Source organism: Numida meleagris, chromosome 20, assembly GCF_002078875.1.
Source record: "Numida meleagris isolate 19003 breed g44 Domestic line chromosome 20, NumMel1.0, whole genome shotgun sequence".
Lineage (NCBI taxonomy): Eukaryota > Metazoa > Chordata > Aves > Galliformes > Numididae > Numida > Numida meleagris.
Genome location: NC_034428.1, coordinates 5635249 through 5651614, shown reverse-complemented (window position 1 = coordinate 5651614; position 16366 = coordinate 5635249). Strand labels below are relative to the sequence as shown.

Here is a 16366-nt window from a genome sequence, read left to right as displayed (position 1 = left end):
CGCTAAAAATGTCAAGGCTGGATCTGATTTCTTGAGAACGTTCTGAGAAGTAATGTTCAGCAAATACTGCGTTAATAGACAGGCGGTGGTGGTGAATCAGCATTCTCCGTTACAGAAAAGGACGTTTTCAGCAATAGGTTTTCACAATTGGGTGCCTTCTCCCTTCCCTGCCGCTTGGTGCCGCCGGCAGCGCCCAGCAGACGAGCAGCTCCGCTCCGCTCCGCTCCTCCCCTGCCCTCCGCCCGCCGGGCAGCCCCAGGAGGCGGAGCCGCTGTCTCCGCGCATGCCCGGCGGCCGCTGCGCTGCGGGAACGGCGGCGGAGGGGCCGGGGCTGCCCGGGGGAAGCCCGCGGCGGCCGGAGCGAGGGCGGGGATCCCCGGCCGTGCGGCGCAGGTGGGCCCGGCAGCGCAGCGCGGGGAGGGCTCCGAGCTCGCGGCTCCCACGCAGCGTTCTGCATGGGGCGGGGGGAGTTGTCGGGTTTGCCGGGCTCGCCTCTTAGAGGGAAGGGGAAAGTGGGAACGCCCAGGGCTGCCCCTCGTTCGTACCGGTGTGCTGCCCGGAACCGGGCCCGAGCCGCGCTGCGGGGCTGTTGGCTGGCTCTCTGGCGGAGATGCGATCGCTTCGTTCCCGAGGCACAGCTCCCTTTCACGAAGGGTTCCAACTACAGCGCTTTCATGAGCTTCAAGCTTAGGCTGCTGCGCGGCAGCTTCTTGTAGGTTGTGCGAAGAGCGGGTCTCGTCTGGTAAAACCCTTCCAGAAAGTCCCCTGACTAATGTTAATTTCTCAGTATTGGCTTTCTAATGAGCGACGATGAGGGGACGCTATTAGCCCTGACCTGTGAATACCGTGAGAACTTTTGTTTTGCTCAGATGATCTCAAAGAAATGTAGCGTCTCGAGGCTGGTATTTCTGTATTGCATCCAGTTATGCACCCTTCTTGTAGCTGGAAGACGTGCTGTGGGTTTTTCAGTTTTGAGCACTCCTTCCCACCCCCCCACTGTTGTTGCTCAGTGTGTGTGTTTGGTCCCTCGTGTTGCCAAGGTAACAGACACAAAAACAAATCAGGTGAACTTTAGGAAAAAGTTTAGGGACCCTTTAGAACAAAAGGTCATAGGGAAGCGTAGTTTAGGAACACAGGTCATAGGGAAACATAGTTTTACAGGAGCCCCTGACCAGTAGCTTTTGCCAAAGACAGAGCTTTATGAAGTCTTCCTGCCTGGGGAGTGTGGAGGACATTTTTGACTCTGAATTTCCTTTGGCTGTACTGAAAGAGAACACAGTTTGTGTGTTGAGTGAGCGTCCGGGTATTATCACACTATGAAGTTTGATGCTTGAAAATAAGTTTATAGTGGATTCACGTATGATTGCTCTAGATACCTGAATGAAACATCTCTCATTTGGCTTTTTGATGTGAAATTTCATGTTTACTGTTTTCCCTGTCAGAGTTTCCTCCCAGTGTTCCCACACCTGTGACTTTTACAAAAAGTTATCAGAAAGCGTTTTTTTTTTTTTTCTCCTGTGTCTGCGTCTTCACTTAATGCTTCCATTCATGCAGTTCACCCTTCCTCTGGCTTTACACATCCATAGGATGCAGTCAGAGCACCTCAGGCTGCGTCAGGCCAACCAGGACCTTCTACAAAGGCTCAGAATGAAGCAGGAAGAGATAAGAAAAAGTCTTCCCAGCAAGCCGCTTCTTCCAGCATCTCTTCGTAGTAGAGCACCTGCTGAAGCTAAGGTAACACATACTAAGGTACGTGTTAGGTCTGTGCTAAAAGTGCTGAAATTCAAATGTGCCTCGTATGGTAGGTAGGCAGCAACTCTGTTTGTAGGGCAGCATGATAGAGGGGACACAAGAACATGGAGCAGCCAGTAGAAAGTGAAATACAGAGCCCACCAGAACAGTAGCTAGACCTTTGTTGTTCTTGTTGTCTCAAATATGTTCTCGGTGCAAAGGCTTCAGAGATCAGCTGCTGCCTGACAAATGTGGCATTCTTAACACAAGATAGGAAGAACTATCATGGAACGTAATCCTTTTGTTTCTTCCAAGCATGAAGGCTGAAAGTTTGGCAGTTTCTTGGCTTGGGAATGAGCTGCATTTAGTTATAAGTGAATCCCTTTCTTATCTTCTCCAAACACTTAATAGAGATCTCATGGATAATATTAAGATTTTGTTTTTTTCCCAACAGAAATTTAAAGGGGGTGAGCAGACCAGGCTGAGAGGTTGATGTTTCTCTTGCTGAGTAAATTGGCCTAATAAAAGATGCTTGTAATCTCGATGTTGCAGTGTGATAGAAGAGTCTTTGTCCTTACAGAAGGAAAATCAAGTTGATCGTGTGTTGACGCAACGTGATCCTACAACGCTGGTGTCTGTGGAACCCGAAGCTTGCACAGCCAGAGCAGCCCTCTGTTCATCCCTGAAACACAGCAGCAATGACAGAGGGGTGCAGCAACAAACGAAGTTGCAGGAATCAGTTTTGGAATCCAGCTTTCCTGGTAAAGGGAAGAATCTTATACCCGTGTCTGCAGTCATTACGTGTGATAGAGAAACTTGCAGAGTGGATGGGGATGGCCATGCTCGAGGAAGTGCAGAGGAAGACTACTTCCTTGTAGGACGTGGAGAGAACAGAAGACAGACCACTCTTCCACATGGTCCCAGTGAGAAAAATGAGCCTAAGGGTCATTTGGACCTATCAGTGAATAAAACACAAAGTGAAGAGACCCCCAAGGAATCCGTAACCCCTAAATCAATCCTGCTGACATCTCAGTCCAAAGAATTGAAGGTAAATGGAGAAACCAGTGCCTTGCTTGTTTTCATAAGTCAGTAGAAGGATGGGGGGGAAGGGTCAACAGAATACTACATATAAAACATCAGTTTTATGAAATGAGAAAGCAGAGGGCTGGTGAGCAAATTGCTCTTAGAACTATAGGCAGAATCCAGCCTCAAATTAAGCCACTGCTGTTCTATTTAAACAACTGCTAGTTAACTCCCTAGCTGTACCTTTGAATGTCCTGCTAGATGTATAGGATGTCTTCATGATTTTTTTTTTTCCCCCCAGAAGGAATCTGGTCATGTGACTTTTCAAGCTGAGCCTGAAGAATATAACGTGCCTGTGAGTAGCTGGTCCATGCGTCCGTTCCTGGGCTACGACTGGATTGCAGGTGAATCTTAAACCTGAAGCAAAGCTCTCAGCATGATGTGGTAATATCAAGAGTTAAAACATGGTTTACCCTGCATTAATATTGTTGTGTGACAGAATTGCAGACCTAGAGCCCACAAAGCAGGGATCAGCAGAGGAGCTGTAGGTTTGTCAGCAGCTATTCCCCAGCCAGGATGAGGTGACCTGTGCTTCACTGAAATAGTGAAGTGGGAATTGTGTGAGAATCCAAGCACCACATTCCGAAGGTTAGAAGGGTTAGCGAGCAACCAAAAATGAATGAATGCATTGAGGAACCAAGGTCACAGCAGAAATCTCTAACTTGATGTGATAGTGTCATCATCTTCTTATCGTTTTGCATTCTTACTTTGGTTGCTTCCTCATGTTCATTAAAACCTTGATCTCTTCTCGTTCCTTGGCATTCTCAGGGCTCCTAGATACAGATTCTTCAGTAGCAGAAAAATCTGATCAGTATTTTGCTGAGCTGCATGAGTTTCGACAGGCCAACAGAGAAGCGTGTATCTATGAGCAGCACCTGGAGTAAGTGGGTACAGGGGGAAGGGCTGAAGCAGCAGTGAACCCTTTAGAGTTATGAGTAATGGGAAGGGGTGGCTCTGAAGGCCTCTGTGTCCCATTCAGAATTGTTTGCTTGGAATATGTAGGTTTGGAGGGCAGGCACTCCTGTCACTAACTGGTTTGTTTGTGTGTTTCTTTAGGCCCAAGACTCTGGAATACATAATTCCTGAACAAGATTTGATAGCCAATTCCCATAAATGTAAGATCAGATTTCTCATAAGTGTTTCTTCCTAATCCAATTTCTGTGAACAAACAACTGAGTATTCTTTACCTGTTATTCTGAGTGAGCCCCACATCACTTAAGAGAAGGAAGAATGTGTTATTTTTAGCTGCAGTTTCTAATCCATACTCAATTTCCTCCTCCAAAGAGAACTGAGTCTTCTAGGCACCATCTCTAAATCAGTGTCAGGATTTTTTCTAACTCGCTGCCGTTCTCTTTTTTAAGTTGAGGGGGTTGAGTTTTGGTTTTGCTTTTTAGGAACTTATTTGGGGCAGGAAATGTAAGATACTTTGGGGAAGGCAGCTCTGTCTCTATAGAAAGCACGTATTGCGCAGAGGTAGAAGGCATCTATGTATTGCCAATGTTGAGGAACCTTCTGACAAACTAGAAATGCTGTGGTGTTTCATTATTCTCTGGCAGGTGTTTACTGTTACCGATTAAACCAGCGCCTCTTTGCTGTCCCTATGGATTCAGATTCTGCCTGTCCTATATGTAAGATCCCACGTGCCCACCAGCCCCCAGAGACACTGGAAGAGCCAGCCTATGTCAGGTAGATGATGATGATGATTATTACTTTGCAATATGCAGACCTCAGGAGACAATGGAAGACAAAAAAAAAAAAAAAAAAGCTGGTCATGTGAGGTAGAAAAAGAGTCCAAATAGTTCCACAGAAGGTTGCTGCTCTCAAGGGAGAAAGAAATCTCCTACTTAATCTCCCTCCTAATCTTTTCCGTAAGCGGAAATAGTTTTGAAGATGGTAAATTATTTTTGTATCTGAATTTGGTCCAGAATTGGAATGTGCTTTTTCAAGTGTCTAATGAACTAATGCTTGCCTTTGTTCATTTTTGGGATTAGATCTTTGGATTTTGAATGGAGAAGGTATGCAAATTTACTTTGCCTTGTGGAGCACATGGGTAATTACTCTCCTTGTGTGGTTGCAGGGTCAGCATTCCCAGGTCTACTCTTATGCCTGCCTACAAATACAAAGCTCACTGCAGGAAAAGCTTTGAACCAGCAGACAGTCTAGCATTACCTTCGGTAAGTTGCTGTCTTCTTGCAGATACTGATTGCACAGCCCAGGTTGGGCATTGTTACAGTACAAGAAGGAAGGAGAATAAAGGACTTGCCCCCCACCCTCAGCATAGTTTTCACTAAAATTTCTGAGGTGAATGATCTCTGGACTGCGTGTGGTGGTGGATGAGGTTTTGATCTGGGTCGCTGACACAGCAAGAAAAGCTGTGCATGCTTCTGAGTTCACACCTTCATATAACTGGCATAAAGTATATAACTTATCTCCAAATGCATTATGCTGAGGAAAAGAAGGTGCCATATGAAGCTATATACTGCTGGGACATAGTTCAGCTGATCTGTTTCAAGCATCAGCTGTACAAGGAGAACCACCAAACCTGAGAGCGTTTGTTTCTCTGATATCTTATCAGAGAGTTTAACAGACAGGTTTCTGTTAAGGATCCACATAGTGTAGAGATCAGGCCAAATTTGTACTGGCAGGATTGGATTTAAAACTGTTTTTGCAGAGCTGGTCTGGTATACCAGCCGCTAGAGAATGCTGCAAGTAGTATGGTAGCCTTGCCCTGTAGTGATGAGGTAGGAAGAAACCTGGTTTGAGGTTTGGTGAACAGGATGAGTCAGCTGAGACAAGTTGAGGGAGGTCAGGTGTTTGAGTTCACAAAGCAGGAGATCAATTTAGAAATAATTAGCCAGTGAAAGGTGGAAGAGGAGACAGCTGTGCAGTTTTGCTTCATTAGAAAAGATTTCTTCTCTTTCCTTTTCATATAAAACTCCTCAAGAAATCAGTTCATTAACCTGCCAGTGCCTCCCTGTGGAATAGTTTTTACTTAGAAAACAGCTCCATACTGCATTCCTGTATGTTCTAACAGCATTGCCTGGTTGGCTGGGAAAATATCATTCCTTCCAGTGACCCCACACTCAGCAACTTGGATCTGCGAGCTTCACTGGAAGAGAAACCTTCTCACCGTTCTCGCCTGGTAAGGATAGCTTGTGAACAGTCATGGAGATGTGAATTGCGTGTATAGGAAGTGTTATTCTGTCTCAAGAGTATGATAATCGTTGATGGCCAAGCAAAAGAAAATATCTGGAAGGTTTTTCTCATCTCTCATGGATCTGGATAACAGCAGCACGTAGAGAAAAGCCTGTTCAGCTCCCCAATCTTCAGCAAAATAGGAGCAGTCACTTAGTTGGCATTATTTGGTTTAATGATGTCTTCGTTTCCAGAACATGGTGTCCAGAGTGTCAGGAGGAACCAGAACTGACCAGCTTCTGAACCTGACCCGCTCAGCACTCTTCAGATTAAGCAGTGCCTCTCAGCAGAGGGAGCAAAACAAACATGGACACTACAGAGCAGTTCCAAATTTAAATACTACTGCCTCCACTGTGAACCACTGACTTGTTGGCCCTGGGGAAGGGATGGGGGCGGGGAGTGGAAACAAGTTAATTTGGTTAAAAATAAATCTTTGAGCAAGGAGGTTTTCTTCTCATTTTTGTAGTCACCTACCTCTGTGAGCAAGCAATCCACTTACTTCAATGTACGAACTCAAGTTTTTTCACTTTGCACATTTTGTAGCTACTTCTAAGCAGATGCATGAGCCTTCCTACCTAAGGCTGGATAAAGAGATGTGGACTGGACAGCTAGGAGAACCACAGCAATAGATGTGTACAGACTTCACCTGACACTTCAGTTAAGCAAACCAGAAATGTAATGTTATCTGAGAATGCCAGAGCAAGGAATTAGCTTATGAATGCCTTGGCTCAGTGGGATGCATACATATATGCTTATTTGCAAATAAGTGAAGCATTACAAACACAAATTGCTAGTGCCTTAAACTTGTGTTACTCGAGTTACTCAACTTGAGTTAAAACATCCAGTTTATCTTCAGTTCAGTGTCTGTAGCTGCAGGGTACATTACAGAGTAATTGTAAGTCTGGAGAAGCACATTTTATTACTCAAAAACCTAGAAAATGCCTTAAGATATTTGCAAGTTATGCTTACCTCTACTTTTCCAAGTTTTTTGGAGGTTAGCAAGAAAACTTTGTGGAGTTCTTAAACTGTACCAAAGCAATGTGTTCTGTATGGTGTGATCTGTTTGAACTTCATGGTATGATCTGTCCTTGTCTAAAAATGATAAAATGGATGTCATGTTTTGTCTCCAGTAAGCCCAAAAGATAAATTCCTTTCTTAAGAATTCTGGAAGTTATTGTGAAATCTTGACTAGTAATTGCATTCGTAAGCTTTGTATCGAGTTTATTTCTGGGAGTTAACTTCACAGAAAGCTTTGGGTTTGCACCAGTATCTTCAGCTTCTTGCTGTTTGGTGTTATTAATTAAGGTACCCAATACTTTATAAAACGAATGTATGATTAGTCTTTTTTAAGCAAGGAAGCAGTGTTGCAAGTTTATGAAGTCTGAGTGTGTGACTGGATTGCAAAGCGAACAGGATGACCGACTAGTTTTGCTTTGGGTTGAATATTCAGGATAAAGTGAAAGGAATCGGTCATGTTCTTTCCATTAAAGCACAATCCCAAGCTGACTCTCCCTTTGTAATGTTTTTTTACTGTGTTCATCCATGCTCTTTCAGATGGACCTTCCCAGAAGTACTTAGTCTCAAAGTGTATCTATCTATCTATATAGATAGATATAATCATCTGAGCTGTCCCATGTGCGCTTTTTGCTAATAAAATTGAAAATTTCACTTTCACAGTGGGAGAACTGCTTCTGGTTTCCATCCTTAAATACTGGTAACTTCAGTTCACTTCCTTGGCTGAACTCTTTCGGAACAGAAAATGTGGTTTGCTTATTAACTTAGAGAATGACCTCATGGCTCTGTGTAGAGTTTTTTTCTCCACATTTACGCAGAGTAAGTTTATATCATGATCCTTTTTGCGCAAGGAATCTAACCAGTGTTACTCGAGTTTTCCAGAAGAGCTTAAGCAATGTACATTTTATTGCTATTCCAAGCAGTTGCTGTGTCAGTTTATAGTTGACAGTATACAAGTACATTTTTCTGTGGACCACTTGATTTTGTCTTTCCGTGTGCAATTGAAGTCAGCAAAGGCTTTGTTATTGGAGCTTGGCTGATACTGTTGATGTTTGGTCCAGAATTGAGATCTGGCAGTGTGATAGTAGACACTGAATTGTTTTTTGTTTCTTTTTTTATCAGGACACCTGACTGTGAATGTACATGGTGGCCTCATCTTCTAGTGAGGTGGTGGTTCATAATCAAGTTTCTCATAATAATCACATTTATAAATAGAACCATAAAAGCAAATGAGGCTTGCTCCAATTTTGTTTAACCCGCATCTGAGCTAAATGAGTGTTTTCTCTTCATATGTTTTCTCACAATTGCTCTGCTGAGGGTATGTGCAAAGCAGTGTGGCTGCTGATTGCATTCAAGATATCAAAGTTACAAATCCTAGTTAGCTTACTTTCAACAACAGTAATGCAGGGAATGACCGATCATTTCTAGAAAGTGAGGTCAGGCTTTCTGAGAACCAGGTTATTTATTTATTATTTTTCTTAGCTTTGAATATGAGACTAAATCCAAAAGACTGGCAAAGGAAGTTTTGTCCGGCCTAAAGCAATTATAAATAACTACAAGATGCAATTTTTGAACAGTGTGCTATGAGTAATCTGGGCGTGGATTAATGAGTTGTAGTGCATTAAGGTTTTGTACAGTATCTTTGTCTTGCAGTAAACGTTATGCAAAGCAAGATGCTATGCCTTTTCATGAAGGAGAGTGGCCAAGAAGGTACCGGAGAGTAATTACAAAGGAAAGCATCTATTTACAGGCTGAAAAATTGTATTTATTTTTTTCAATTTTATTTAGTATTAAAGCAGCTTCTGCGCTTGGACTGGAGTCTGCAGCAGCCTGAGCTGTGATGAAGCCCGTGCTGGAATCTGTGCATCGAGGGGAAAGCTGAGAGTGGGAATAGTGTGCTTGAGATGATGGGATAGTGGGTTAGGAAGATGTGAGGTTGGCCAGGAGAGGAGGATAAGCAGAGGTGAGACTGAGATTAGGAAGCCATAGTGGTAAGAGAGGTGTGGCAAGAGGTAGAGGGCATAAAAGATCTGTAGCTGATTGGGCCTGGCTTTGTTTGCATTTCCATTACATTAGGGACTGAGAGATGTTAGATGTCGATCAATGAGGGGTGGGAAGAGAGTACTCACATGTATGGAAAGGTAGCAATCTGTTCCCAAATGTCTCCTGCAGTGGGGTGTAAAAGATCTCTCAGGGAGGAGGTAGGAGTCCTCCAGTCTGACGTGTGTGATATCAGTGGAGAATAGTACATGTATGTGGAAAAATTGGAAGCTGCTCTGTTGCTCGCACTTCCACTGAAAGTTGGAATAGCCAAAGTGGGGCCTAACATTCTTGACTTGATCTGGAGCATGCTTGCTCAATCTGTGCGGAGGTATCTTCTGTTGATGGCTAGCTCCGGTGCCTGTACCCATTTTTGTTTGTTCTCTTTTGGCTTAAGTGATAACCGCCTGGTGCTTTGATGGTAAAGCTGGTGGTTGACTTCTCCTTTCTGCCTGTTCGTAACCCTGATTCGTACGCTGGGAAACAGAGTTTTGTTTATTTAAATATGGCACAGTAAATAATGTGTCTGTTATTTGTTATAATAGACAAGTCTGTTTCTTAGTAATTGTGTTAGACTGCCATCAGTGTTATTTTGTTTGTTTGCCTCCTGTAGGATTGCTGTAAGGTAGATTTGGTGCTGTCTCCAGATCAGGTGTTTCTTGCTGACAGTACATTTCAAGAATCAATACTCAGTCTTGAATTAGTGTGGTGCTGATTTATTCATTCTGTTTAGTTATTAGCATGTCAAGGAATGACATCTTGAGAACCCTCAGGTGAATCATTTTCTTGAGGCAAGAACTTGTTTTTTGAGTGATTTCCAAACTTCGATTTTTGGGGGCTTTCATCTTTTTGGAACTTGGGTTTTCGTAGCCCAGAACTTGTTCTCAGTGTATCACATCTGAAGACACAGATGTGTTTTCTTCTTTTCTTCGTTAAAACCCTTGATTTCACAGATTTCCTGGGTAATGGCAGACCAATGTTAGGACTCGACTTTCTAATGGAGTATTGCATTGGTTACTGCAGAGTGAAAACATGCTGCTAGGAACAGGAAAAGAAGACCATTGGATTTCAGTGTTCAGACGCCTTTCAAACACTCTTTAAAAAAAAAACAAAACAAAAAAAACAACCTAACTGTGTGATCCTGAAAATCCTCCTACTTGTTTCTTTCACAAAAGTTATTTAACGTTTCCCAGATTTCTCTGCTTGGTTTCAGCAAAGGAAGACTTATCTTGTTTCTGTTAATAGATAAATTCTATATAACTGTCAGCTTTTAGATGAAGAGAACCAGAGTACCGAGAAAGGAATTGTTACCCAACTCCCACTCCTTTGTTTTAATGACAGGGCCTGTCTTTACCAAACATTTTCACTTTTGATTTTGAATTAAAATGCGTACGATTGGAAGCTTGGGCACTTCTTCAGTTTTCTTGTTTTACTTCCTAGACATGTCCATGGTACGCATTTCAATTTCAAAAATAAAAACTACCTATCAATCAGAGAGCAATAGTATTTATACAGATAGTATTTCATCAGGAAAACTTGGGCCTATCTTATTATTTGGATTGAGTGACTGTCTTCTCCTTTCTGTGAGGGTTGCTCTGAAAGTAATGCCCCCTATTTTATGATGTTGGCATGCTACCTCAGAGGCAAATGTTCATGGTATGGCAGTAGAGGTTGAACTTTACCACCGCTATCCCATTATGTTTTGTTGCTGTGTGACAGGTGGCAGCAGAGGGGCAGTCTGACAGAGTGGCATTTGGCATGGGGGTGTGCATGAAGCAAAGGGTGAAATTCCTCCATGTAGACAAAATGCCACCCATTGACATTCATCGATGCTTTGAGCCAATGAAAGATGGACTGCGTGGGCAACATTTTCCTAGCAATGATCATAGAATTAGCTAGGTTGGAAAAGACCTGCAAGATCTCCAGTCCAACCATCCACCTACCACCAACAACCCCACTAAACCATGTCTCCCAACGCTATATCTCAATGTTTCTTGAACACCTCCAGGGACCGTGACTCCACCACCTCCCTGGGCAGCCCATTCCAGCACCTGACCACTCTTTCAGAGAAGCAGTGTTTCCTAATGTCCAGCCTAAATCTCCCCTGGCGCAACTTGAGGCCATTCCCCCTCGTCCTGTCACTAGTTACAAGAGAGAAGAGGCCGACCCCAAGCTCACTACAACCTCCCTTCAGGGAGTTACAGAGAGCGATGAGGTCTCCCCTGAGCCTCCTCTTCTCCAGACTGAACAATCCCAGCTCCCTCAGCTGCTCCTCATGAGGCCTGTGCTCCAGACCCCGATGCTGTCATAGCAGCTGTGAAACAGTGGATCACCTCGCTGGTGGAGGCTCTTGTTCACTGCTGGTGAAAATGCAGAATTCATGGTGACTATGTTGAAAAATAGTTTATTGACACTGAGAATTTGCTCTGTCAAATAGTGTTATTGTGCTCTTTGTTAGCTGTTATAGTTTCCATGGAAACAAATAGGAGGCATTACTTTTGGAGTGAGCAAGTAGTAAGGATCCAGAGTTACTCTGCTGAATTCACTGGAGTTTGTCTGGATTCATATTGCTGTAAATGTGAGCAGAAATTATTACCAGAAGGAAGAGAAGTGCTCATGAATTCAGTAATCTTCTGAAGGAGTGTATTTATTCCCAAAGTAAAAAATCAATTGATATTGGGAGTGCAGTAAGATTACAAATAATTTCCAGTAAATGACAGAAGTATGTTTCATTCTGAATCAGGTAGTTTATTTGGGAATTGTTCAGTGCCTTACAGGTGAGCTTCACGAGTTAAATGCTTTTCTGAAATAAATGTACCTACAAAGACCTGTCAGTTCACAGATGCAACGTATCTGAAAGTAGATCTTTTGTGAAATGACAGGGCTCTGCAAAAGCCTCTTTTACCTCTCGCTTTGGTTCTGTCCTATGCTTGAATCTCATGCTTCTTAAGTACTTTTCAGTGAAGTTTTATATAGCATCTTTTGTCAGAATTACAGACTGAAAATTGTTGAGTGCATGAGCAGTTATTCTGTTTTGATTCAGCTCACAATTGAGTAGCATCTTCTAAAAACTGGATCTTACAATTTTGTTTTAATGTACAAAGGAATCTTGAATGAAACACATCGATGAAGAACACCATTAAAAGTGCTGAGTCTCAGCCAGTGTATTGTTGATGCTCAGTGTTTAATAAATGCCATCATTAAAATTTCTCTGCACATTCCCCCTCCCTCTAACACAGTTTTTATTTTCAGTATCTGATCAGTCCAAGCTTCTCTTGTCAGTTGTCTTCCTCCTTACTGAGCTGCTCTCTTTCTTCTACAGTCCTAGTTGGGAGTTTTCCTACATCCCTAGGTGGGATGACTGCTACGGATGTCAGCTACCTGGACTTCCGCAAAGCCTTTGACATGGTCCCTCACCACGTCCTTCTCTCTAAATTTGAAAGGTATAGATTTGAAGGATGGACTGTTCGGTGGATTAAGAACTGGTTGGCTAGTTGCAGCCAAGGGGTTATGATCCATGGTTCTGTGTCAGGGTGGAGGCTGCTCACGAGTGGTGTCCCCCAAGGCTCAGTCTTGGGATCGATGCTCTTCAACATCTTTATCAATGACATAGACGATGGAATCGAGTGCACCCTCAGCAAGTTTGCAGACGACACCAAGCTGAGCGGTGCAGTCGATCCATTGGAAGGAAGGGAAGCCATCCAGAGGGACCTGGACAGGCTGGAGAAGTGGGCCCATGTGAACCTAATGAGGTTCAACAAGGCCAAGTGCAAGGTGCTGCACTTGGGCCGGTGCAATCCCAGGTATTGATACAAACTGGGGGAAGAACTGGAGAGCAGCCCTGCGGAGAAGGACTTGGGGGTCCTGGCAGACGAGAAGCTGGACATGAGCCAGCAGTGTGCTTCTGGTCTAACCTGTTTCATCCCTTGAGTTGATTCTTCTGAAAGTAAAGGAGACAGTCTTCCTCCTAGTTCCAGTTTCTGGTCATATTCTGGTGGGAATACAATGATGCGAGGGAAAATCACTATAAAGGAAGTCTGGTTTTGCACTTGAAAACCCAGGTGGGAATACAATGATGTGAAGGTATTGTGTTTTAACACTTGATAATATGACCAGCATGTATGTAGGCAAAAACCAAGATAGTTGTGTGCCAGGTGAAGCTCAGCAGCAGACCTGTGAAGAATAATTGTGCAGTCAAAATCAAATAATGTAAACCCTGAGCATGCTTCTTTGGCTACAGCTGTAGACTTCAAGTAGACCTTATGCGTGGGTGAAGTTATGAAATAAGATGTGAATTTACTGCAAACTGCTGCTGTTTATGGGCTTTGTAGGCAGACATTCTGTACATTTAGAAACTAGCTGAAGGCAGGTTCATACTTTGTTTCTTGCTTTTTACCAGTTCTTTCATGCAGCTGATGGCTTTGTAGAAGCCTTCCTGCATTTTGTGGTTTGGGAGAGGAAACTCTGAGCTTTGCAGTACTCCAGACAAAGATTGTGACATGATTTAAAACCGAGCGAAAGTCAAAAGTGGGTGCTTGTGGATTAATTTGTCTCAGTGCCACGGCTGGGGTGTGGGGAGAGTGGCCCAAAGCAACTGCTGTTGAGTCATGTCAGTTAGCAGTATGATTGCTGCAGCAAACAAGTGGCGGGGAAGACTTTTACATTGAATTAAACCATTGCTAGGGATGTGTGAAGAAAGGGCATGAAAGATGTTTAAAAAGCCTCAGCTTTCACACGACGGTTCCTGCCCAATCTTTGTTACCCATCTCTTTCCTTAGAGCTGTAGTGGGGAAGTAGCTGTCCTCTTGACTGTGCAAGATTCACAGTTGAAGGGTTTAATACAAATGATATTCAAATCCCATCTCGTCTCTGTCAAGTACCATCTCATTCTCTGTGGAGAATGACAACGTGTAAAGCTAGCTCTCTCTTTCAGAAGCTGCAGTTGGAATTACTGAAAGTACAGACGTGATGTAATCTTTTTTCTAAGGTCATCTCTCTCTCAGCTAGCCTGTGGGCATAGTAATTCTGTGATCTAGTTTTGGTTTCTTTCATGGAAGCCAAGTCTTTCCCGAGTGCACAGAGTTCTCTGTCAGCTCTTCTCATTTTTCAGTCTGACTCAAAATGCACTTCAGTTTTGAAGCTACTATGCACTGAAAAAAAGAGACATTTTACATAGGTTCTTTTTTTTCCCTCTAATATTACTTATTTTATCTCTCTGTATAAAATAGTAGAACTAGTTGAGAGGACAAAAACAGGATTCTAAGATTGTTACCCACATCAACTTTATATAACAACATCTGTAAAAGAAGGTTGCTTGAAAACTAAGTGCCGTCGTCATTATTGTTCAGATGATCAGTGTGACGCGCTTTTAGCTGCTTGCATTTTTGCTTCAATCAAAATTTTCAGTGATTCATCCGAATCAAAAAGTGAATATGCCAGCTGCCAGAGAAGCTGTGGACGTTCCTTTCTTGGTGGTGCTCAAGGCATGGTCTGCTGGGGCTTTGGGCAGCCTGATCTGCTGGGAGGCATCCCTGCACATGGCATGGTTGGAACCAGTTGGTCTTTGACGTTCCTTCCAACACAGACCATTCTATGGATAAAATTACAGACATGTCATCAAATCTGTTTTTGCACATAAACACTAAGCCCAAATCTCTGGTGGCAGAAATGAAGAAAATTTGACGTTTTAAGCATAGCAATACTTAGAGTGACTTCGGTGTTTCTAGAAGGCAAGAGTGCAGCGCTGCCATACCTTGTACGAGGGCTGCACTGAAAGCAATGCCTCCTATTCTGTAATACTGGCCCACAGTGTCAGAGGCAGAAGTTGTGGGGATGGCAGTAGAGGCTGCACCTTCCCACCAGAATCCCATGACATGTTGTTGCCATGTGGCTTTATGGTCACAGAGGGGCAGATCTGACCAAATGGCATCTGATGTAGAAGTTCATATGAAGCAAAGGTGTGGAACTGCATTCCTCCAAGTGGAAAAGAAATGGCACTCGTTGACATTCATCAATGTTTGCTGAACATTTATGGAGACCATACAGTGGATGTGAGCACAGCGAGGGGTGGGTGCCGCGTTTCAGCAGTGGTGACAGAGAGTGACCTCCTCTGGGGGAGTTCTTACAAGCATGAAAGACTCTTGTTCATTGCTGATGAAAATGCGTTGCTAATGGTGGTGACTACGTTGAAATAAGTAGGAGGTATTACTTTCAGAGCAACCTATGTACTTTTTAAAACGAGGTTATGTTTGCATGGAAGTAGTTGGAATGAAATGAGTGAGTGGGCTTTGCGTGTGAGGATTTACAGATCTTGGCTGGAGCAGGGCTTCTTGCAGTAAGGCTCATATCAGCTGAGGAAATTCTTTTTTTCCCAGAAGAGGTAGGTTCTCTACTTTCTGGAGTGCTCTTCCAACAGCTAACTCATGGCTCGGGGTCAGCAAGCAATTACTGTTAACAGCACTTCTGAACTTTCCTCGTAGGGAATTGGCTGTTTTGGGTAGGTACTTTTTGACATTATACTTTGTAATAAATAAAAAAAATAAAATACATTATTGTTTGGGAACAAAGACCAGGATGCATCTCCTTCCGTTGGTTGTTTGTTAATTGCCAAGGAATTTTATGTGCTCAGCAAGAGCAGCTGATAGAGGCAAAAGTCCCCAGTTGCAAACAAACAAGAACTGGTCTGTTCTCCTTTTAGACTGCTCGTTTGCATGTATGCGAAACTCTGCATAGAGCAAGGAAGTTAATTTATTTTTCTATTACTTTTACTAGAGAACAGAAATGATGTGAAACTGTCTACTGAAGCTACAGTTGCCGAAATGACTTGGGATTTCCCCTGTGTATTGGGATTTTATTATGATCCCACCTTATTTTAACCAGTTTTTCCCTGCTGGGAACTCTTGTTTTAAGTCACTGCTGTATTTCAACGAGTATATAACAGGCTGTGTACCATCCTTCTTGTTGTTGATCACAGTGGACAAATATGTCAAGGTGAATTGGTAGATCACTGTAACTCCACGGGTCATGTTGTCAAGAGCTCCTGCACTGTATTTTTCCAAATTGCAGTGTGGATTGATTAACGGGACGTAATTAAGTGGATTGATGAGTATTTAATACAAAGAATATGTGGCACAAAAGAAGAATCAATACAAGGTAGGCTTAGAAGGACAGAATCTTTCAAATCTGTGGCATACTCAACATAAATGAAGTACCTGTATGTATATATTTTTACACATTCACACAAGTGCAACTACTGTCAGCTACAGCTTGTTCAAACTCCCGTTGCTTGCTTACTAAGTGATGA

The 16366-nt window shown here is 43.1% G+C and overlaps 1 protein-coding gene across 1 annotated transcript; it reads left to right on the top strand.

Annotated features, from left to right (window-relative positions):
• On the top strand, window positions 38-7691 carry MIIP (migration and invasion inhibitory protein). The gene is given in 11 exon segments (XM_021417481.1): window positions 38-393; window positions 1587-1749; window positions 2312-2779; window positions 3056-3158; window positions 3583-3694; window positions 3871-3929; window positions 4371-4500; window positions 4892-4988; window positions 5849-5956; window positions 6204-6295; window positions 6297-7691. Coding segments are annotated over 11 exon segments (1722 nt in total). The 5' UTR covers window positions 38-52; the 3' UTR covers window positions 6346-7691.